Below are 22,890 nucleotides of genomic sequence, written 5' to 3'. Positions count from 1 at the left end.
TCTCCTGGAACTAAAGGTTTGCTTGGAAGCAACCCACTAAGTGGTGTCTCCTGGACAGCCAACTCCCTGGGGATCTGGGAGCAGAGACCTGTCCTTCTGGGGGCCCCTTGCCAGGCACAGGGTCCCGACTTGAGCAGTTGGCCTAGACAGTAGGTTCGGGGCCTCCTGGTGGCCCCATCCCCCCCTTGTGAGGGCAGCACATCCCTCCCCCCACCCAAGTGTAGGCTGAAGACATGGATAGTGTAGTCAAGGTAACAAACAAACGCAGGCATGGTGTGCAAAATACACAGACATTTCGACTTTAATAAGTTATAAAATCAAGAAGCCAAATTTTTCTATACAGAAAACAAATACGTTGATTGCTGTGATGGATAAGATAAAATGCTGTGATTTGAGTTCAGCACCATGATGATTTTTCGTGCGGCGGCTGCCTGGCTACATAGTCATCATGCTTCACCTGATAGAGACTGCTGCTGAGCACCATGTATAGACTCCAAACAAACAACCTTAAAATACAAACAAAAGGCTTACACAGGAAATTCCATGGGTTTTCCAAAAGGAGTAGATCAGAGAGCCAAGTCCCCAAACCCCAGCAGGTTGTCTCCCCACAAACATAGTTTTCTGGAGTCGCAGTCAGAGGGGACCTCTGAGTTCTCAGTGTGCTGTTCCAGAACGCCAGCTAAGAAATCTTCTTGGCCTGCAGGCTGCGGGAGCCCCCCGACATGGATGCTGGCTCTGAAAGGTCATGGGACTGTGGTTAAGCTGGCTCTCCGACTGGTCCCAAGCTCAGTGGAGATGAGTTTCTCGAAGTCTGGTAAACCCTGTGTTCCTTAGACAGAGAGACCCCTGAGGACTGTCTAGTTCTAGAGAGCCCTGTGGGCATATGGCCCCAGGTACTGAGTATGACACATGGGGTGGTGGCCATGCCGGCCTACAGTTCCCAGGGGGCATGTCCCTCCTTCCAGAAGAAGACAGGTACCCTGGGGGTGTCCCACCTGGGGCCTCTCCCCAAAGGCTTCCAGTCCCCGAGACATGCAGCCCTGCTTTGGTGGGATCTGGGAATGGACTGTTCCCATCCTGAGGCCCCCAGGCTGGGTAAACTGAGTGATACTCTCTGGTGAGGGTCAGTCACCCTGAATTTCCTCTGCATCCCAGGACAGACCCAAGCAAGAGCTACCCAGTCCTTCAGCCTGTGAGTAATAGCACCAGCTGCCAGGGGTCAACCAGTGAGAGAAAACTGAGACACCCCTTTCCTGATTATAGAGAGACAGGATTGCAAAAGTACGTTACACCACATATGTCAAAGAGGTGATACCGTGAGAGATCTCTAAGAATGTTTTCTCCAGTTTGCTTCTTAGAAGCCAGCAAGCTCCTCTGAGACACCAGCACATGCAGGAGTATGTGTGGGACAAGATGGCAGAGAGGAGGGAGGCGGCTGGCACAGGCGGGGGTTGGGGAGGCTAGTTACCTCCCAGTCGGAAGGTAGGCATCATCCCAGATATCGTTCTCACTGGTTCCTACACCCTCACTTTGGTCCTAGATCACACACAGACAGACACCCGCACGCATGCACAGAATCAAACATACCTAGCACCTCAGATTCAGTATAAGTAGCCATCATGGTATTCTCCTGAACCTCAGTGTTCTCATCCATAAAATGGGGAACGAAACAGAAAAGAGCTCTCTAAAATCTATGACTGGTGAGAATACAAAGGCTCTAGAACCTTCCTAGACACAAAAAGCTTCAGAATCATGTGTCAGGCTTGGCCCAGCTAAGCAGCTGAAGTGCCCCCTGGGTCTCATAATTTGGGGAAGTTTAAGCAAGCCACATGTTCACAAACTATCAATGCAGGAAGAGGTAAAAATTAGTCGCCATCCTCCCGTCCACCTTCCCCCTCCCTTCCTGCTTTTCTCCATTCACATCTTGCTCACAAAGCACCGTTATGCCGAAAAGAGAAGTTGTCAAAGCTTAGGAGCAGCACAAGATAAAGCAGGCTCTCCCCACCCCCCACCCCGTGCTTCTCATGGGAGGCCAAATCTTACAGTTCACTGCTGGAACTGCCAAGGAATGGAGCAGGGCGAGACAGAGCAAGGCCACCCCCACCCCCGCCCCATCCCTGCAGGCAATAGAAGCTGGCCTTCGTCTTTAGGAGCAAACCTGAGCAGGCAGAGCACCATCTCAGAACCCAGAGCACGGTCACTCCCCTTCTCTCCCCTCTGGGAAAGTCGCTGGACTATCCAGCAGAGTGCATGCCCCCCTCATTCTTCCAATGCACTTGGGGAGGGAGAGCCTCCCCTGGGGAGCCCCGGGGCCAAGGCCAGGCTGGCCAAGAGGCAGCACACAGGCCAGGTGAGCCGATAGGAAAGAGGCCTGGGAGAGCCGGAGAGTGCACCCTGCGGTCTTCTCCTCCTGTAGGAAAGGCAGCCCACTGTTCAGATCAAGTCCAGTTAGTTACAGGATTCTCCGTACCTTCTGGGGAAGAAGCAGACAGCTTCGCAGCTCAGGGTGGGCTGAGTCAGACACAGTGCCTGAGCGCCAGTCGGGCCAGATGGCTTTCCTTCCTTAAGTCGTTACTTCGAGAGACTGCGTCTGGCCGAGCCTGGAGACCAGAGGCTGCAGCCTGGTGGCTCTAGACCCTAAAAGACCTTCCAGAACCCCCCCGCCCCCTGGAAATATTTTGGGTTGAACTTTTAGGATTGAGGATTTCGCATGCAAATCTAGACTTCTACTGAAAGCACCCTATCTGGCCCCAGGAGCCTGCGGTCACAGAGGCAGCAGTGGCTGGAACCTAAAAGCAGCACTAGTGGGGTGCGGCTCTCAGGTTGGTCACAGTCCCCCATGGGCTGCCACACTCATCCTCAACACCTGCCCGGCCCTTGACGTCATGGACTTTCAAGTTCACGGCCTCCACTTCATTGTGCTCATCTCAGTGACTGGTCAATTAGTAAACAAATCACTGTTTCTCCTAATAAGAGTTCCCCATGGGGCTTGTGCCTTGGTCTGGGGATTGGTAGGAAATGTTCCTGCAGAACATTTCTCCAGAATGTTCTCCAGAAGGGCTGTCACCACCAAGGACAGGAAGATTCCCAATCACTGCTCAGAAACTTGGGGCACATGTTTCCTCTCCCCACTCCACACCCAACCCCAGGACAGGACTTAGAACATTCCAGAGCTGGGACACAAACACATGCGTGAACCTAGCTGCCCCGCGCTCACAACCACATGTATAGATGTTTATGTCATTCTCCTCTTTGTTTTCTTAAAACCTGTTGGAACCAGACATTTTCACTTCCTCTCCACGATCTGCCATCCCATGGAATATAATCTATAAGCAAGAAAAAAAATGCTATTGATGCTATCTTTCCATTTTATTAGAACTTCCCGAGCATCTCTTTCTTCCTCATCTCATCGATGAGCTCTTGGATTCTCTGGTTTCTGGTCTTTTCATACGGGCTCGGTCGTCGAGGGATCAGGTTGGGCGGCTGGCCTTCCTCATCCAGGCCGTTGATTTTGTAGGGCACGTCGACTGCGTTGGTGTCTGGGTGATCCTCGGTGCCGTTGGCGCTGGAGGCGTTGAGGGGCACCTGCAAGGGTGTGCCCGGCGGAGGCCGCACCTCCATGATGAGGGTGGGCACCGGGAGGGTGGGCACGAGGTCTTCAATGTCGTTGTTCTTCCCAGGTGGCAGCTCTGCCCTGTCATCCACATCAGTGAGGTTGTCGTGCAGGTTACAGGATCTGCAGCACAGCCTGTTGTAGCCTGGGATGGAGCAATAGCGCGACAAGACTTCCATCCTACAGAACATTGACTTGTCGCCTTGGCAGCGGGCCTCTGAAAGAGAAAAGCGGGAAGCACATAACCAAAGGACAGGATAAGGTGGGGGGGCCTCGTTCCCCCCAGGGGAAGCAGGAGGAGGCGTTTGAAAGAGCCCAGAGACAGCACAGAGGCAAGCGAGCTCACGCGGAAAGTGCGTGTGGTCCTGATGTCAGCAGCGCTGCAGCAGAGTGCGGCCACACAAGCTGTGAGCGGTGCTCCCTGCCTCCAGGCAGGCCCCTGGGGTTTTCTGTATCTCTCAGAGTCCCAGACAGAAATGAGGCCTGGGGAGTGATTCCTGTGAAAGAATGGGACTGCATCAGATTAATCTCTGACATCCCACTGGTAACCCCAATGAGATCCTGTGGCGGAGTTCGGCCCTGCAGTCATCTCTAGGCCATTGACTATGGCAAAATTGAACCTGAGGGGACCGATTTCTAAAACCCGATAGAACAAATCCAAGAGACTTGGCGGCAGCCTCACCACATTTCCTGCACAATATGTTCCCATCCTCACCCAAACCTGTCTGGGCTTTCTTCCCCTTGCCTCAACTTACCCACCAGCCTCATGTCCCTTCACTGCTGCCTCCACCGCACAGCCCCGCCACCCTGGGCTCCTGGCCATCCCCCAACAGACTGCTCCAAAACCAGGTCCCTTCACAAAGGCTCGTCCTCCCGCCCGGTGTGTCCTTTCCTTTCCTTTCCTTCCCGCCCAAGAAGCCGGCCACCGCGGTCTAGCCTCTATAGAGGGCAGTGTCTCTCCCTGCACAGCTGTTTTCTTCCTGGCTGGGCTCCAACTGTCTGCAGCTGTGTCACAGTTGACCCTTGAACTACGGGGGGTTAGGGGTGCCACCCCACCCCCACCCACACAGTTGGAAATCCACATACAACATCTGACTGGCCCCAAACTTAACTACTAGCCATCTACTTTGCCCAGGAGCCTTCCCGACCACACAAACAGCAGGGTGGACACAGATTTTGTATGATATATGTAGTGTATACTGTATCCTCATAATAAAGTAAGCCAGAGAAGAGAAAATGTTATTAAGGAAATCGTAAGGCAGAGAAACACACATTTAGGGTGCTGTGCTGTATTTATCAAAAAAATCCCATGTGTAAGTGGACTGGTGAATTTCAAACCCGTGTGGTTCAAGGTCAGCTGTTGTTCTACCCACACAACCCCTCCTACCCTTGTTCTTGCTCTTACTCTCTCCCCCTGTCTTCTTCCCAAATTCCTTCCCCTCCTCCCTCTCCCTCACCACCTCACTCCACAGAATTTGAGAGGATTTGCAGGAATTCATTCAACATGAAAGAATAAGTCATTATGACAACATAACAGGGAATAGCAGATCGGTGTAAATTCCTGATCCCTGGCCTCACTGAGCCCACCTGCCTACTTGTGTCTCTCTGTTAAGCCACCCTCTGAGCCCCCCGCCCCCCACCCCCGCAGTGAGCATCTCAAACCTTTCCCTCACAACCTCTGCCGCATTCCTCTTTCTCTCCCTCTCCCTCCTTGACCTTGTCTCCTAGAAAGGAAGTGGGGAGGAAAGAGGGAAGGACAAAAGGAAGGAAGAGGCAGCCATGGGTAGAAACCACATCTGATGCAGTTACTCTGTGCACCAACACGGGGCACTGTCTACACCCACGTCTGTGACTCTGCTAGCCCACAGAAACTTCTCGCAGTAACAGATAAGCAGGTCCTCTCCCATTCAGGAGGTTCTGATGGTGCCCGCTGCCTGCCCATTGTTCCAGCCTATAATTTCCCCTTCCAGGCTGGTGACCCACCTGACTGGACACCAACCCCAAATTCCTGGAGCTTCAGACTCTCGGATACGACTGCCTATAGGACAGCCCCCTAACCCCTGTGGTCCCAAATGTGCCTGAGACTCCACATGCCCAGTGCAACCCCAGGGCCTTGGCTGGCACCACCTGTCTCAGAGAATGGCCTTTCCAGGGCATAAGCTGAACCCCAGGCACACCCCGTCTGTTCACCCCCAAGTCTGTTGGTATTTCCTCCTAGACACTCTCAGGTGTGTCCATTTCCCCTCTCTCCCACCTCCATGGGTCAAGCTGCTTTGCCTCTTGTCTGCACTGTGGTAAGAGCCTCCTTTCTGCTGACCTATCTCAATTCTTTCTCCTTTTTGTTCACTATCCTGCTCTTGTCAGAATGCTGTTTTTCAACTGAAGGTGTGACCATGTCACTATCCTGATTGAAGTCCCTGCATTGCCCCTCATTGATTTTAGGGTGAGGACCTGTCTCCTTCACCTCTCCAGCTTCACTCAGGCCTTGACCCCCTACGTTATACTGGGCTCCCCCTGGCCACAGGGCCTTTGCACATACTGTGGCCACCCCCTCTGTCTTCCTTCAGTTGCTCTCCTCTCCTCCTCTAGGCTCAGCTGAAACACATCTCCGGGCAAGAATCACCTGCCCTCCCTTGGGAAGTTCTCTCCCTCCCAACACTCTATCCCAGTTGGCAAGTTCACATTTAGTTGTCAGATAAGGTGTCTGTCACCTGTTTTCATTATCCAGTAAGTTCCACAGGACAGAGCCCCAAGCTATATTTAGATGCCTCTCTAGCCCCAGAGCCTAGACCAGTGAATCGGACAATGCAGAAATATATCAATCTGAAAAAAGACACACGTGAATAACTGAGGAAGTCCAAAACAGGGAAATTATGGATTTTAAAATAGTAACATGATAGGCATGAAGAACACAGAGAGGCACATACCACCACAGGTGGACCCAACTTTGACTCTAACCTTCTGAGTGGCCCAAATCAGGAGGAAATGTGCCAGACTGCGTGATGCACAAGGTGAAAGAGGTAAACACAGATCAGCTGTTCAGGAAGAGCTTTGGCCTTCCCAACCTAGAGAGCCAGAAGCAGGCTCAAGATGTGGAGGGGGAAAGGCAGGTGGCCTCGTGCTAAGGGCCGATTCCAGAAATCACATGAGAAGATCCTGGGATGCTCAGATAAAATCTTACAGATGCCCAGTGTATGAGACAGAGGAAATTGGAGTGGTCCTGTTTGAAGCTCGGGGGTGCTTGGAGCCCCACCTGGCCCCTTCCCCACCCCCTGACCCTTCTCCCCTTTCTGGCAGCCACCAGGTGTAAAAACCACTGATCACAGCCCTCCAGAGACACAGCAAGACTTCTGACAAGGCAGGGGGTGGTGTCCTCCCACCCCTGGCTTTGACTGTCCAACCTGGCTGGACATGGTGGGGGCAGGGGCCTCGACAAACACAGACGGAGCCAGGCCTGGTGATGCTGCCGGGAGTGGGGCCACCCTGGCCCCACAGCAGCACCCTCCCCTGTCACCTGTGCCGCCTTCTTCACATAAATGACTTAAGCCTCCCCCTCACTTCTCTCCCCCCAGGCTGAGATCCTGGGAAACCAGCATCCCCTCTGTAGAGGGCAGGGGTCAGCCAGCTACTCCCATGGCCCAAGTGAGTGCCTCCACCTGGTTTTGTACATAAGGTTTAACCATTACTGTCTGGCCCTTCAGAGAAAAGTTTGCCGACCTGTGGTCGGGAGCTCAGCAGCCTCCCAGTGCCCGAGTCAGAGCCTCACACAGAAAGCACTGGACAGATGTCCCTGAGTGAATAGACGATTTGGAACTAACAGGCAGGTGACAGCTGGGGGGCCAAGGGTCCCCGTCTCCAGGGCGCCTCCCTTTACCTGCCCTACAGGTTGAACTTCTATGTCTATTTTCCTCTGCACGGTGGCTGCATTACTTTAAGTTTTTAAAAATGAAGATAATGAATGAATAAAGAGTTAAGAAAGCCACAGGCCAGGAGTTTGGCTATGCTAATATTACCCTACAAACTTTTTCAAAATAATCATTCCCATTTTTTTTTTGAAGCTTATTCATTTTGAGAGAGACAGTACACACACAAGGGGGAAGGGTCAGAGAAAGAGGGAGAGAGAGAATCCCAAGTGGGCTTCATGCTGTCAGTGCACAGCCCGACACAGGGTTCGAACCCATGAACTGTGAGATCATGACCTGAGCTGAAATCAAGAGTCGGATGCTTAACTGACTGAGCCACCCAGGTGCCCCCTGCCCCTGCTGAACCATTCTGTTTTAAGATTTATTTATTTTTGAGAGAGACAATGCAAGCGGGGGAGCGGCAGAGAGGAGAGAGAGAATACTAAGCAGGCTCCACGCTGTCAGCAGAGAGCCCAATGTGGGACTCAAACTCACAAACCCTGGGATCATGACCTGAGCTGAAATCAAGAGTCGGACACCCAACCGACTGAGCCACCCAGGTGCCAATCATTCTTAAAAGGATGCCAACAGTTTTATCACTGAGCAGAGAGCCCTCCGAGATGAGGGGAAGTACACCACCAAAGGGCCCATGATGTGGCCAGAGGCACTGACCGGCAAAGCATCTGTACTACATCAAGAATAAGATTCCGGTGTCCTAGTACCTGGTCTTCAGCCATTTCCGGTAGCAATGAATTGGCAAGACCTATTGCCTTCCAGCCAACAACAAACCATTGAGAGTAAACCCCTTGTCATAGACTGAAGCCATTTGTGGGCCATTCCCACCAATCTTGGCTCGAGCCAAATCCTGCCTGTGTTTCCTCCTTTAAATTAATGTCTTTTTTTTCTTTAACTTAACATTTATTTTAGAAGAAAACCTTACACTACCACCATTCACGGGCAAGTAGCAGTGATCAATAAAGGTGACCCTAATTAGGAAAACAAACTTTTCACCCAAAGTTTAATTCCTCAAATGGCAAGGGAGACCCTCTCGCCTGCACAGCTCCGGGCTGCAGAGAGCGAGCAAGTGTGAGGGGGATGCCAGCGTCATGAAGGGTGAAGGGAACTAGGAAGGGGCTGTTCAGAGGCGGGGGATTCAGGCCACATTTACGCACCCTCTGAATTAAACCTCCCTGTGTCCCACGCTTCGGGAAAGGCTAGGATGGAGAAAACCTGGTTCTCTCTTTTTCTCAATTGAGCCTCATGCAGCATTTCCCCATCCAAAAAGGTTGTGCCACAGGGTACAGGAGCGTGGGCCCCCCGGCGGGGCCCTCACGCACCACGACTGTCCCTGGTGTGGTCCCCTGGGCTGTCGGTGGCCTGCCTGCAGCTCTGGCCTGGAAGCCCCTTCCACGGGGATTCCTCCTGAACCATCTGGGAAGGGACACTGCGTGGACGCGGCTCTCTCAGACGAAGTTGTGTCTCTCAAGGTCTTGTGTCTCTGGAGCTGGGATTCCTTTCAGTGACCAGAGCTCTGGGAAGAGTGAATTCAGCCACGCTACCGTGACCTGCACTGGCAGGCTGGCCCCCCGGGACCTGGCCCTGTGACTCCAAGACTTTCCATGACACCGGGTGGCCCCATGTCATCCTTTCTCAGGATCTCCCTCCTCTGTGCCACGGGATCCCCTCCATAGGAGAGGGAAGAGAGAGAAGCCCGCTGATAGGAGGTCCCTGTTGGACCCCGACCTGCTGTCTGGCCCTTGTCAGAGGTGAGCCAATGCACCAGGCCCTGCAGCTTCTGACGCGAGGCCTGTGGAGACGCGGGCGGGCACGGCTGAGCACAGGCCAGGTGCCCGGAGCTGCTGCTGCCTGGCCCTTCTCCCACCCCACGCCCCCGACCTGGGCCAGATGGGCACCTCTCCCTCCCTGAACAGGTGGCAGTGGCCCAATGGTGGCTTGGGGGGCGGTGACCTGGGCCAGCACTATCTGGGCTACTGACCCCACATTCCCACTCCACTGATCCCAGAGGTAGGGGAAACCCATCCCGGGACCCTTTCCCAATGGTGAAAAACTTCCATCTGTGGGGAGAGAACCCAGACGTTCCCGCAAAGGGGCTCATTCGACACGAATGAGTCGAAAGTCAAAATCATAGTGGAGTGTCTTCATGGGCCGCTGTCACATTTTGAAAAATGCCTGGGGACAGGGGTATGCACCTCAGTGGGGGAGGGACCCTACATATCCACATTGGGCAGGGGGATGGGGGGCGGCGGGAGTCACTGGAAGCGGAAACCCGGTCACTAATGCGACAGAAGGGTCCCCGCAGGTCTGCCAGCGCCGTCAGCTATGGAGGCGAAGAGAAGGAGCCAGCAGCGTGCCAAACCCAAGCACCCAGTTTCACTGAACTTTTATTGAGTTTATTTGTGGGATGCATGACAGGAAAGTCTTTCCATCATTAGTGAGGAGAAAAGGTCATTTCCACAGTCACTTTGGCACACACTAAACTTTGTCTCATAAAAAAACCGGAAAAGCGACGACAATGGAGCCTATGTTAATTACGTCATTGGATACATACAAAACACTAATAAAATATCCCTGATAAACCAAAGTGCATATAGACAGAGAGCACAATGCCCAGGACCGTATTGCACCTTCCCAGAGTCAGAGTCACTCGCGTGGCCTAGTCAAAGTTGGAAGTTAACAGTCGTGAGAATTAGTACGCGTTACACACCGAGTATGTACATAACAGTAGTTGGAGCCGGGGAGGAGGCTGGGTGCTGGTCCCAGGGATGCCATTAGCAGGTGGCAGGGGGGCTGGGGCGGGGGCGCTACACGGGTCACACCAGGGGCCGGGCGTGCTGCCTTCTGAGTAAGGCAGCACTGGGGGAGCGCCCGGGATAGGGGTGGGGGGCTCAGCAAACAGTCAGTGCCGACTGGCCGCATGGCCTCAGAGTGGGTCTCTTCTCTGCAGTGTTGGCTGGAGCCAGCACACCTGGGTCCCCTGCACAGGACGCCAGGGCCAGAGGGGAGTCAGGCCCTCTGGGTTGGGAAACCTTACTCTGGGCGAAAAGTGGATGAGCGGGACTGCCTCCCCCTGGGCCTGCCACTGCCTGCTTCCTATACCTGGATTCCGTCCCCGCTCTGAAGCTGGACTTAGCAGCCAAATCTGTTACCTTTCAACTTTAAGGCATTTTCTACATAGTTTTATCTAAGCAAAAAAGCAATAAAAATTGAGGTAATTCTGTAGTTGTTCACACTGGTAGGTGGCCGCATCCACATCAGTTTCTCTCTCTCTCTCTCTCTCTCAACCTCTCTCTCAATCTCTCACCTCTATGGATGGGGTCATGTATGCACGATGAGAAAAGGCCATTGGAGCTAATGGACAGAGAATGGAAGGGGCGGTGTGTCCCAGTGTCCCACTGGAGGGACACGTTCCCCGCCGTCTCTGTTTAACCCGAACCCGCGAGGGGATGGGGCTCAGGGAGAGGGGTGGCCAAGGGCTGTGTAAGTTGGACGCAAAGGCCACAGGAAGCAGGCCACAGTCACACAAGTCAGGAGGACACACTCAGCACAGGGTCAGCAGCAGCAGCAACAGCAGAGGCGGCCGGGAAGCCTCCGACGCGCCCCCGGAATCTCAGGGCCGGGCCACCCAGCTCAGCGGCACAAAACACGCCCCAGAGCCCCTCTGGCCTCGCCTCGCTGGTGGGCGGTGTTTGAAAGGGGACCGGTGGGCTTGCCCCTTGACTTCTGACCTGCAGCTCCAGCTTGCAGGGATGTGGCCCCGAGACGTGGTCACCAAGTGGTCACATTTGCACTCTGGCCTCTGGCCCCTCCAGCACCAAGACAGATCTTTGCCCCTTTACACGCTATCACCAACCAGGTCCCGGCCCCCCCACAAGAGGCCAGTTGCCCTGGGGCCATGCCTCTGCAGAGGCGGGCCCTCCTGGCCAGGCAGCCGGCTGGGCGGCTTCAAAGGAGACTGCCGAGCACAGAGGCCCGGAGAAATCAGATTCAACCGAGAGAGCGCTCAGGAAGAGTCAGGGAAGTTTTCCATAGAAAGAGAGGAGGGGAGCCCACGGCAAGCTCCACAGGGCGCAGGGCATGCACTGGAGGGCAGAGGCAGAGTTATAAACGGGCCGGTTACTTGACGAGGTCTTCTGGACTGGAGAGTCAGGGTCCGGTCGGGACAGCCACTGAACCACGTAGCTCTTCTTGGAAGGATCAGAGATGTTTCCTAGAGGGAAGAGGAGGGGCTGTGGCTGCCGTGGCCCCACGCTGGGCCGCACGGTCACCCTGGGCAAGAGACGCTCCATAGCCCCAGGCATCCAGGGCCCTGACACCCTAGCTTGGCATTCAAAGACCCCTCAGACAGATGGGCTCTAGCCGCCCAGTCCTCCTGCTCGCCCCCAACCCCCACCATGCCTCCTGAGTCTCAGCTACAACCTAGCACCAAGGCTCTGCCACACCTCCTTATCACTGCATTGCTCCCAGCAGCCCCACCCGGCCTGCTTCCCAGGAACATGGGGAGTAGGTGAATCCTGGATCTATCCCCCTGCCCAGCTGGGTGGGCACATCTGACCTCCCTGAATGCCCTCCTTTGTAGATGGGATTCATGGTGGGGTCTACGGCTTGAGCTATTTCTGGGACCAAAAGAGGTGATGCACATGGCACTTGGCAAGGTGTCTGCACGCAGATGGTGTTCTGGTTGTTCAGAGGGCACTAGGCACCCCCAGTTTCCACGGGTACCCCCTACTCCCACAGGCAGCCCTGCTCACATGGGCATGGGTGCCACATCTGGCTGAGCCCCACTGTGTGGTCACCATGAATCTGCTTCTGTCTCCCAGACCAACGGGGAGTGCCAGCAAGGAAGGCATGGCAGAGTCCCATTTCTGACTGGGGAACGATCCCTGCGCTGGCCTGGGAGGGCTCAGCTTCTCCTTCTGGTTCACAGATGCTGAGTCTGGCCAGTTGTGGGGAGAGGTGCCTTCGCCTGGACCAGTCCCCCTCACCCTGGACCCGCTGTACACTGGGGGCTGGGATGGGGGCTTACGGGGACAGGGGCCCAGCCGGCAGATCCTGGCTGTCTCAGGCCGTTCCTCCTGGCAGACCCCGAAGTTGTCATCCGCCGTTCGGCAGAGCACTGGCCGCTCCTGGGTACCATTGCCACAGGTCACAGAGCACTGCAGGTGGAGAGTCACCAGTCAGGGCCCCCAAGCCATGGTTGGCTGGGCCTGAAAGAGCTCCCCACACATGTAACCCTGTAACACGCGGAAGGTGGTGAGGGGCAGAGGGTAGAGGATGTGTCAGAGGCCTGTCCTGCCTTGTCCAGCCTCCAGCAGCCACCTCCATCTCTGGAGGCTCCACCACCCTGCTTGGGGACAGGCCAGCAGAAGCCATCACACCCAGACTCCTGGCTTGGCTCACAGCTCGGCCCAGCCTGGCCCAAGGAGAATTCTCAAGTCCTCACCTTGTGTGTGGGGACTGGCTGACACAGCCGACCCAGATTGCTCAAACCCTACAGAGTGCCAAGGAAGGCCTGCTTTCAGGACTGGCGCTTGAGAAGCTCTGGGGAACCAAGTTCATGGAGTGTTCTCTCTGGTAAGAGTGTTTCTGCAAGGCTCGAGGCCTCGGGTCACACTGCACTGGTCTGGCCGGTTAGTCTGTACCAATAGTGTGATTTACGGTGAGCTCCCCACCTGACTAACCAGTGTCAGCCACGCAGTGAAGACCCTGGACACCCGGGCTCACGTGGGCTTCCCTGGCTGGCGGCATTTCACGTGTGGCATCACACACCGTTGCTGACAGAATCCAGGGTGTCCCTGGGAGCCCAGGGAGGAGATGCCTGGAAGCTTGTGCCTGGCTTCCTCTGGGCTTTGCCACGCACTTTTCCCCTTTGCTGACTGTACTGTGATTTCACTGAAATACCCTGTACCTGTGAGTACAACTTCTCAGTCCTGGGAGTCCTTGCAATGAATTAGTGAGCCCGAGGCTGGTCGGGTTGGGGACCCCGACCCCCCAGGCCTGCTCATGTCAGCTCAACCCTGCCCCTAGACTGCTCCTCGAGCCCAAGACCATCCTTACTGTTCTTTGCAGCCCAAGTTCAAGGCCTTCCGTGCTCATGTTCCCTCCTGCAAGCTTGGCCGGCCTTCTCTGCCCTCAGGGATGAGAGCCCAGGTCTCCCCTCGTATCCTGGAGTCCAGGCCACCCTCCGTCTCCTAGGACTCCAGGTTCCTGTAGCACCTGGCAGCCTCTGCCCTACAGAGTGGACACGTTCTACTTGGTCTCTCGACAGAGCACTGGCCGTGCAGCCCCACTGGTGCCCTGAGACCTACAGGATGTGGCCCGGGGCAGGGACTGCATCCAGACTGAGGTGGAGCTCCCTGACCCCCTCAATCCCCCGCAAGCTTGGTTTGGGGGCTGAGGACACGGGGCCCGCTTACCTGGGACCAGGGTCCGGCCCGCCACCGGCCAGGGCAGAGCTCACGGTTGCAGGCCCGGCGGCCCTCGGGCCGGGCGTCGTTGCAGTGTTTGGTGTGCACGGAGCGGGTGGTGTTGTTGTGCAGCAGCTGTATGCAGCGCACGGTGCGAGCCTGCGTGCCCGTCCGCCCACAGCTCTGACTGCAAGGCTCCCATTCCCCTGTGACCCACCTGTGGGGGCAGAGCAACAGGTCAACCCCCCACCCCCCACCCCCAAAAAGCCCGCCAGAGCAATGGCAGCAGCCTGCTTCCCGCCCCCACCCCCCCACCCCAGACATCTTCCCGTTCTGCAAAGATGTCCTAGAGCCTGGCCGTGCCTCTGTCCGAGGTCCTGCAGGTGACAGTCACCCACTGCTGGGATACCCTGGTTGGGACGGTGGGGAGGGCACAGAGAGCCCCAGATCTGTCCCTTCTCAGCTTCTGCTGACATCCCAAACCCTCCAGGGCAGCAGTGTGGACTCTGCCAGCACCCACCCCACGCAGCCCCATGTGCCCGTTTACCAACCCTCTTCTCCCCTGGGGGCCCCGCAAAGGGAATCTGGGCCAGAAGGTCAAGACCGCCACCGCTGCAATGAGCTGCCTGGGAGACATCTACCACAGGACCAGAAGCAAGGCCAGTACCCTCTGAGCCTCAGTTTCCCATGCGAGCACTACCACATGTCACAACGTCTAAGATGCGTGGTATAGTTTCAGTGCGGCAGGTCCGAGGCAAGGATGCACCATACAGCCTACGGCATCTTAGACTCCATGAAATGGGGGGAGGGAGAAAGAATCCACCAAACGTCGCAGGGAATGTGAGGCCCAGAGCTGCTCAGGGCCTGGATCCCGCACCTCCCTCCACAGTAGCCCCGGGGGTCTGCCTTCTCCTGTCTCATGGGACCCTGGGCTGGGAGAGCCGGGCGGCCCCGGGGAACTCACACTGGCTGGGAGCACTCCTGTGGGTTGCAAGCCCGGCGGATGGCTTTGGGCTTCGTGAGGGCGTCGCAGAAGGCTCGGTGCACCATCTTGTGGTCTAGCCTCCGGCGGCAGCCATACTTGGTGAACTGGGAGCCTGAAGACAAGAGCTCGAGGGGGCTCATGGGGCAAGTGCAGCCTCCAGGGGGTGTGGAGAAGCAGCTTCAGCCCCATTCAGCCTAGCCTTCTGATGGGGTGGGAGGTGGGGCAGTGTGCCAGAGGCAGGCCTTGGAGACATGCGGCCTAGTGTCCACCCAGTACCCCAGGGGAGTGAGGGGAGAGCCCAGGGAGAGTGGCCGCCTTGTTCCTTGGCCTCTAAGCTGCCTCCCTGGGGCAGAATGGAAGGCTCTGCTTCCTCTCTATCACTTAGCCATTTAATCCATCTTGAATTCACACGCACTGAGGACTCAGGATAAGCCTGGAGGTGGCTAAACATAAAAACATGGCCTCTTCCCGCCATAGCCTAGGGCAGCTGTTCTCAAATGGGGCGATTTTGACATCTGCCAATATCTGGTACACCTAGTTGTCACCACTCAGGGTAAGGGGTGTGACTTGCATCTAGCAAGTAGAGGCCAGAGATGCTGCTCAACATCCTACACTGCACAGGGCAGCCCCCACGAGAACTGTAGAGCCCAATATGTCAGCAACTGCAAGATCTTAAAACCCTAGCCTGTGGGTAAGACACAAGAGAATGTGACTGTGTCCATGTCGCAGGGGCTGTCTGCAGCCTGCTCTAATCTGGGTGTCTGGAGGTGTTCCAGAAAGCAGAGAATGGAAGGATGCTGATTTTGTGAGAGGGCAGTAGAATGGCTTCTGGGGAGTAGGCGGCCTGTGCAAAGGCCCTGAGGCAGGAGCACAGCATGTCCAGGAAAAGCAGCTAAGGCCAGTGTGGCCAGGGCCTGGTGAGCAAGGGGTGGGGGCACCAGTGCAGTGGGAGAGGTCAGCAAGCTGCCTGGACCACAGAGGCCATAAGGAGAATCTTGTTTTTCTCCCAAGAGCAGAGGGAGCTGCTAAAACTTAATGATGCCAGGAAGGGATACCAGCAAGGGACCTTTAATAGGGCACTCTGGGGGGGGACAGTGGACACACAAGGGCCAGCTAGGGAGCAAGAATGAGCCAGGACTGGGAAGATGGGTCCAAGAGACACATAGGAGACAGAGTCAGGAGGACATGCTGCTGAAAAACTCCAGGGGGGGAGGGAGGCTCAACAGAATGTTGGGGTGCCATCCACCCAGGTGGGAGCACTCCAGAAGGAGCCGTCCACCTGCCTGGGCCCCAGGATGGATCTCCCCACTTTGGTAAACTCCTCTCTGTCCTCGAGATGTGGGACCCCAGGTGGCATCTTGAGGGAGGTCTGTCCTGGCCACCTGCTTCTGCTTCTCATCTCGTCCAGCTCCCAGGGAGTGGCGACCACATGGGGTGGACCAGAGCTTCCTGCCTGTCTGTCTGTCCCACCCAACTGTGGACTCTTCGAAGTCCAGGGCAGGTGGGGCCGCTCTGCACGAAGTCCTGCCCCAGGAGGGCAGGGACACCTTTCTGAATGAACAAAGACCCGCATAGGGGGCCCCTTCACCCACCCCCAGCACGGCCCAAGTCCCTCCTCACCTGCCTTGTCACCTGCCTCGTGAGGCTGTGGTAATCCACCCAAGTGCCTGCACACCAACCTTCCTCCCGCCAGGACCAGCCCCTGATGCAGGTCCACATGGGTGACATCCAAGCCCCCACATGCCCTTCTGGCTGCCTGCTGCCCTGAGTACCCCCTTCCTGCCTACCCTCTGCCCCCTCCCAGGCAGGCCGCTGCCTCACTCTCTGGCCCCTGGGGCCAGTCTGCTCATACCTAGCACATCCCTCACTCAGGTCAGGCAGGCAGCGGGGTACTGTGGGCTCAGGAAGCCCTTTGCCCAGAAGACCCCTCCCACTCAGCCCTGAATACCTCTGGGGCCCCTCACCTCCACCGCAGGGCTTGGAGCAAGGAGTCCACTTCTTCAGGGCCCACTCATAGCCCACAGAGTCGTCTTCCAGGACATTGTTGCCGTCTACGTTGAGGGAGTCCTCGTGGATCATGTACTTGTACGTCAGTGAGATCCGGGCGTCTCCCTGCGGGATGACCTGTGCCCAGAAATGGCCACGAAGGTGTTTGCCCCACTGTTCACCCTTCCTCGGCAGCCAGCTTAGAAACTCATGCCAAGGCACACGAGCTGCCGGCCCTCATTATGTGAGGTTAGTTATGTTCTAGAAAGCACCCCAGAACGCTGAATTCTCACGGGAGCACAGGGCTAGGGTCCTGCGAGGGATCAGGATGCTTTCACTGACTGTCAATACGTAATCTTATTTTATGTGTGTTTCTGTTTAAAGCCACCTTCCTCGATACTGTTGACATTAACGCTGACCTCACGGCCAGTACACTAGGACTGAGGCCTGAATGAAGCTCGTTTGGCACATGTGTTTCCTCTGCAGGGCACACCACCTAGCTTCTTGTGCTCAGGAACAGCCGACAGCACTCGGCACTAGCTTGCGGCCATTAAAAAAATTTTTTTTAATGCTTTATTTAGTTTTGAGAGTGAAAGGGGAGCTGGAGAGGGACAGAGAGGGAGGGGAACAAAAGATCTGAAGCAGGCTCTTTGCTGACAGCAGAGAGCCTGACGTGGGGCTTGAACCTGAGCCCATCTTGGATGCTCAACTAACTGAGCCACCTGGGTGCCCCACACTTGGGGCCATTTTTAGACAGTGGAACCATCCCCCTAAATAAAAAAACGTGAAAAACGTGGCAGCACACATAGTGGGGACAGGCCCCTTGGTTACAGGGAGCAGAGCCTTGTGCCAGCTTGGCTGAGAACGTGCATGCTGGATGACTCAAATCCTTCACTGCTCTGCACATGACTGTGAATGTCCATGAAAACTCCACCACTATTGACACAGGGATGACAAATACACTTTGGCAAGCAGGTGAATGTGCCAGGACAGACACAGCACATACCGAGGCCCAACTGCATATGCATGGGCACAGTCAGGTCACCATGGGCACTTCTGGGGCTGGCAAGACCCTGCAGGTGAGGTCAGCAGAGGGACACGCATACATAAAACATGCTGGCCCCACGGGTGCACGCTCTGGTATCGGGTGGTGGGCTCAGGTGCCATGGGGCACTGGCCTTAGCAGAGGGGCTAAAGGGCCCTGAGCCTTATCTCTAGTGTTTTACGTTTCTCACAAATAAAATGTATCACTTGTGCAACTTGAACTTTCAAAGAGCGACCTGAAAATCAAGAGCCCCGGGCACCTGGCTGGCTCAGCTGGTAGAGCATGTGACTCTTGATCTCAGGGTTATAGGTTCGAACCCCACGTAGAGAGATTACTTAAAAATAAAATCTTAAGGGGCACCCGGGATGGTTCAGTCAGTTAAGTGTCTGACTACGGCTCAGGTCATGATCTCATGGTTCATGAGTTGGAGCCCTCCATCAGCATGGAGACTGCTTCGGGTCCTCTGTCTCCCTCGCTCTCCGCCCCTCCCCCTCTTGCTGTCTCTCAAAAATAAATAGGAACATAAAAAATAAAATTAAAAAAAAACAAGAACATCAAGCGGGGGACTCTATCACCAGGAACGGCCTTGGACTCAGAAGACTTGGGGTCCCCAGTCCTGCTTAGAGACAAAGTCCAGTGTGACCTGGGTCTGGTGGTCTAATGGCCTGAATCCTGCGGGTCATTCCTGGGTCAAGATTTGGATGGGATGGCGGACATAAATAGGCTTGTTGAGAGGTGGCTGTGAATATCGTTTGGAGGGGAAAACTGAAACCCTCAGAGGGGAGAGTTTGAGGTCACCCAGTCGACCCCAGAGTCTCATGTCTCAAGGCTCCGTGTCAGACACCAATAGAGACCTTTGGTCCCAAGGGCAGTCCAGGGGGGGCTGTTCAGAGAGTGGCCTGAAGGATGCAGGGAGGTCCAGGGTTCCCAGGCACCCCCTCCACCTCTCCTCCCGTGGCCTGCTTGCACCCCCACTGGGCGGCCAGGGGGTGGTGGGCCTGATCCCTTCCTCGACTTACCAGAACGGTGATGGTGCCATGGAGAGGGCCCATGGTCTGCAGCGTCTCCCGGCCGTCCTCATCCCGGTATTCCCACTCCACGCCCATAGCAATGAAGGATTTGGAATTGGGGTCCACGTCATTCTCTTCATTTAAAATGAACGTGCCTGTCTCCAGGTTCTTGACGGCTATGAATGGCAGAAGACAGCCCCTCACCATAATCACTCAGGGGCAGGAGCCAGAGGCATGGGGGAGAGGCTGGCAGGGTCCACAAGTTTGGACTGGTCAGGGGAGCGGTGGGGAGCAGAGCCCCATCTCTCCCAGCTCCCCTCCTCCAGGGGTGGGTCCGTGCCAGTGATGACCCAAACCACCTTGGGAGCCCACCTTGCCCTCTGCTGCTCAGCCAGAACTATATTTCCCTCCACCTTCACCCTTTTGCCTCGCTCAGGGTCTTTTCCTGGATCTGCCCCCACAGGCCGCAGGGGTGCAGGGGCTTCACACAGCAGCTGTCAGGGCCACCTCCCTACTCGGACAGCCACTACCCCCTGCACCCCGCCCCAGCCTTCTGGGCGCAGGGCATCTACTGCACACCAGGGCGGGGTGAGGGCTTCCTGCCACAGGGTGAGCATATGTCCAGCTGAAAACCAGGGTCTTCTCACCCCGACACAGTGCCCCATCAGCTCCCCACACATCCTCAGAGGCCTGGCTTGGCCAAGGGGTTTCATGGGCCACTGGCAATCCCCCTGGATAAATAGGTGTTCAGGAGACAAGAAACAGCAGGTCAGGAAGCCCCATGCTTCCCACTGTGTAGAAGGCAGCTACTAGGGGGGCGCTGCTGGTTGATTTTAGGAGGGCCTCAGCAAGGCATGAATATCCCAGGATCACAGAATGGGGAAATCGTTCTCTGCACGAGTCTCCTGTCACTCTCTGTCCGCACCATAAAAGAAAGCCTCAGCAGGTGCCAGTAGGTCCTCAGCGGGTCACCAACCCTGGCTCCTCCTGTGCAGAGACCAGGTCTCAGACCTGGAGCCTTCAGCAGGAAACCCTTAATTAATTAATTAATTAATTAATTAAAATGTTTATATATTTTTGAGATAGACAGACAGATATAGTGTGAGCAGGGGAGGGGCAGAGAAAGGGAGACAAAGGATCTGAAGCACGCTTCAGGCTCTGAGCTGTCAGCACAAAGCCCAGTGTGGGGCTTGAACTCACAAACTGTGAGATCACGACCTGAGCTGAAGTCAGACGCTTAACTGACTGAGCCACCCAGGCACCCTGGAAACCCTTTAGATAGAAGTGTCTTTTCTTTTGGGAATCAACTTTTAGATTCATCTTCCATTTAAGGCAAGTGGTACTGCGTTTGCATTTTGGGTAGCAATACAAAGCTTCCTCTTAAAATAGGGAAGGAAGAAAAATGTGCTTTTAATAAGAGAGTGGTGTGTTTGCCGTGTGTCACTGGGGGTGCCAGACAGTGGCAGTTTGGGAGCCCTTGACCCAGTCCTGGCTCCAGAGCATTAGGAGGAAGGTGGGGCCCAAACTGGGAGAAGGAACTTGTCCAGGATCTCCTCAGTGGCCCCCTGGCATCACTTCGGACTCCAGCCCACAACTACCCAGGAGGTAGGGTCCAGGTGTCTTCAGCAGGTGGGGTGAGGATGGGCAAAGCCCTGTGAGGCCGTCTCAGAGGGCACAGAGGGCACAGGCAGACAGGGGCTGCCACATGAGAAGAGGAAGAGTTGTTAGAACATCCACACTTTCAAGAGATGCCAGAAATCACTATTCCAGGTAGAATCTCTTGAATTTAAACTTAAACCAGTTGAGGGATCACCTGGGTGGCTCTGTCAGTTAAGTGTCCAACTTTGGCTCAGGTCATGATCTTGTGGTTCATGGGTTTGAGCCCCCCGTCAGGCTCTGTGCTGACAGCTCAGAGCCTGGAGCCTGCTTCGGGTTCTGTGTCTCCCTCTCTCTCTGCCCCTCCCCTGCTCACAGTCTGTCTCTGTCTCTGTCTCTCTCAAAAATAAATAACCATTAAAAAAATTAAAATTAAGCTAATCAAAAATATGCAAATGAAGTTTGTGAGCCCATCCTCAGGCCGGCCCGGGTGCCTTCTCGTTGGTGTGGGGGCTGCTGCCAGGACTCTGCCTGCAAAATCTGCCTGCCTTCCAGTAGGTCAGGGAAGGGGGGGCCTTCCCCCTGGGCCTTGAGATGGAGGAGGGGGTAAGCAGTCACCATTCTGTGGGCTGGGGGTATGGCATGTTTTAGACACATTGTCCCCCTGCAGCGGCTGCCAGAGGAGCCCTCTGATCTCCAGCAGGAGGTGAACCCGGGAAAGATCTCCCAGGTGAGCTGAGCCAGGAACAGGGGAGCCTGACCTCTGACCCCTGGGCCCACTAACCATCCCCAGAACTGCCCGGCTTCAGAGACGTTGCATCGCCTGGGCTCTGGGACTCACCCAGGTGGTGGCTGGTGGTGTCTGCCTCCTGGATGAGCAGGTGCCTGGCTCCTGCCGGAATCTCAAACATCTTGATGTAACCTTTGTTGGGATGTGGGGAGACAAAGCGAAATGAGATGGAGGAGGCCACTGGAATGCAGACAACACGAGGAGGGGCCAGAGGGCCCCATGTTTTGTGGGCTTTGACCGGCCGCCCAGACAAGGCCCGATGGGGGAGTTACTGTGTCCCAGCTGGCCCAGGCCCTTCCACACCCCTTCAAATCCCAGGCACTCCCTTGGCCTCCTCTGTTGAAAACTTGGCAGGAATCCTTGTGATTCCTGGAGGCAGGCCTGGGCTTGGAGCTAAGATGCCATGTCTGGGAGGGAGGCCCTCAGCAAACCGCTTGGCCTCCCAGACCTCAGCCACTTAACCTGCAGACCGAAGACCGCTGGGCTCTTGTGGGGCCATGGAGAGGGTCATCTCCACACCCCAGCACCGGCTCTGAGTGAAGGCCACGGCCTTCTTTGAAGAGGCAAACCAGAGGGGCTTCTCTAGGTTTCAGACAGAGTACATTTCGCCTGCTTCAGGCCCACCCAGAGGTCTGTTTTCCCAGAGCTCAGGTCGGCTGGGACCCCTGTTCCCCAGCCCCATCCTGTGGCTTCGCCGTCTGTGCTACAGGAAAGTCCTGTGAAAGCTAGCTGGTGGCTGGAGCAGACAGGCAGGGAGCAATGGACTCAGACCCCTTGCTCTCAAATAAACACTTCTAAGATCTGCCCTGTGCACCTGCACGTCGGTGTTCTCTGCCCTGACACCTGAGACCCGGCCTCCATGCCCCATCCACCCTGGGGCCTGGCTCAAGCTGTACCTGTGTTAGCATTCTCCCTCCAACTCATGGCCACCCCAGCGCCCTGCCAGGTGCTGCAGACACTAAGGAACCGGGGGCCGGGGGCACGAGCTCACTCACCGAGCTTCTTGGGGGAGCGTGTGAACGTCCCCTTGACCACTTTGCAGTGGGTGTTGTCCCCTCCGCACACGCCACACTTATCTTCCTGCTTGCTGGAGCCGATCACTCCGTCACAGCCCACCTTCTGCAGAGGAGGGGGGACAGTGCATACTTGAGAGCCCTCCCCACTTGGGCCCTGGGGCCTGATTTGCCACCTCTGAAGCTCAGGTCTGCACCTCCCTTAGCAGTTCCCGATGCAGAGGAAGGAGACCCTGTGTGCCCAGCCCCTCACTGCACCTCATTTGCTCATCTGCACAGTGTGACCTCAGAAGGCTCTTCACAGCCTAAACAGGGCCACTTCCCGAGGCTGGCCTGGCCTGGCAAGCTAGCCTCCATGTGAACATTTCTGTCCCAATGGCTGTCAATCAGACCTGGCCTCTGCCCTTCTCACAGGGTGGCCATGCTCCCACCCAAAGCTCAGGCCTGTGTGCCCTGGCCTTCAAACTGCCCTGAGAACACAATGTCCCCTTTAGTCTATCTCCAGGGTATCTGGACAGGGGGTGG

At 55.9% G+C, this 22,890-nt stretch overlaps 1 protein-coding gene across 1 annotated transcript in view; it reads right to left on the bottom strand.

Moving 5' to 3' along the window:
• Positions 1-271: 271 nt before the first annotated feature.
• Positions 272-22,890, bottom strand: part of ADAMTS2 (ADAM metallopeptidase with thrombospondin type 1 motif 2) — a 244,037-nt gene continuing 221,418 nt past the window's right edge. Inside the window, exons 14-22 of the mRNA XM_047863950.1 lie at positions 22,348-22,471; positions 21,404-21,484; positions 18,976-19,142; positions 16,890-17,049; positions 14,905-15,037; positions 13,950-14,157; positions 12,560-12,689; positions 11,654-11,743; positions 272-3,830 (exon numbers count right to left, since the gene is read on the bottom strand). Coding sequence (XP_047719906.1) covers positions 3,373-3,830; positions 11,654-11,743; positions 12,560-12,689; positions 13,950-14,157; positions 14,905-15,037; positions 16,890-17,049; positions 18,976-19,142; positions 21,404-21,484; positions 22,348-22,471 — 1,551 coding nt within the window. The 3' untranslated portion in view covers positions 272-3,372. The remainder of the gene's footprint in view (positions 3,831-11,653; positions 11,744-12,559; positions 12,690-13,949; positions 14,158-14,904; positions 15,038-16,889; positions 17,050-18,975; positions 19,143-21,403; positions 21,485-22,347; positions 22,472-22,890) is intronic.

Source organism: Prionailurus viverrinus, chromosome A1 (genome assembly GCF_022837055.1).
Source record: "Prionailurus viverrinus isolate Anna chromosome A1, UM_Priviv_1.0, whole genome shotgun sequence".
Lineage (NCBI taxonomy): Eukaryota > Metazoa > Chordata > Mammalia > Carnivora > Felidae > Prionailurus > Prionailurus viverrinus.
Note: the sequence above shows the minus strand (reverse complement) of the source record. Positions and strands in the feature narration are given on the sequence as shown.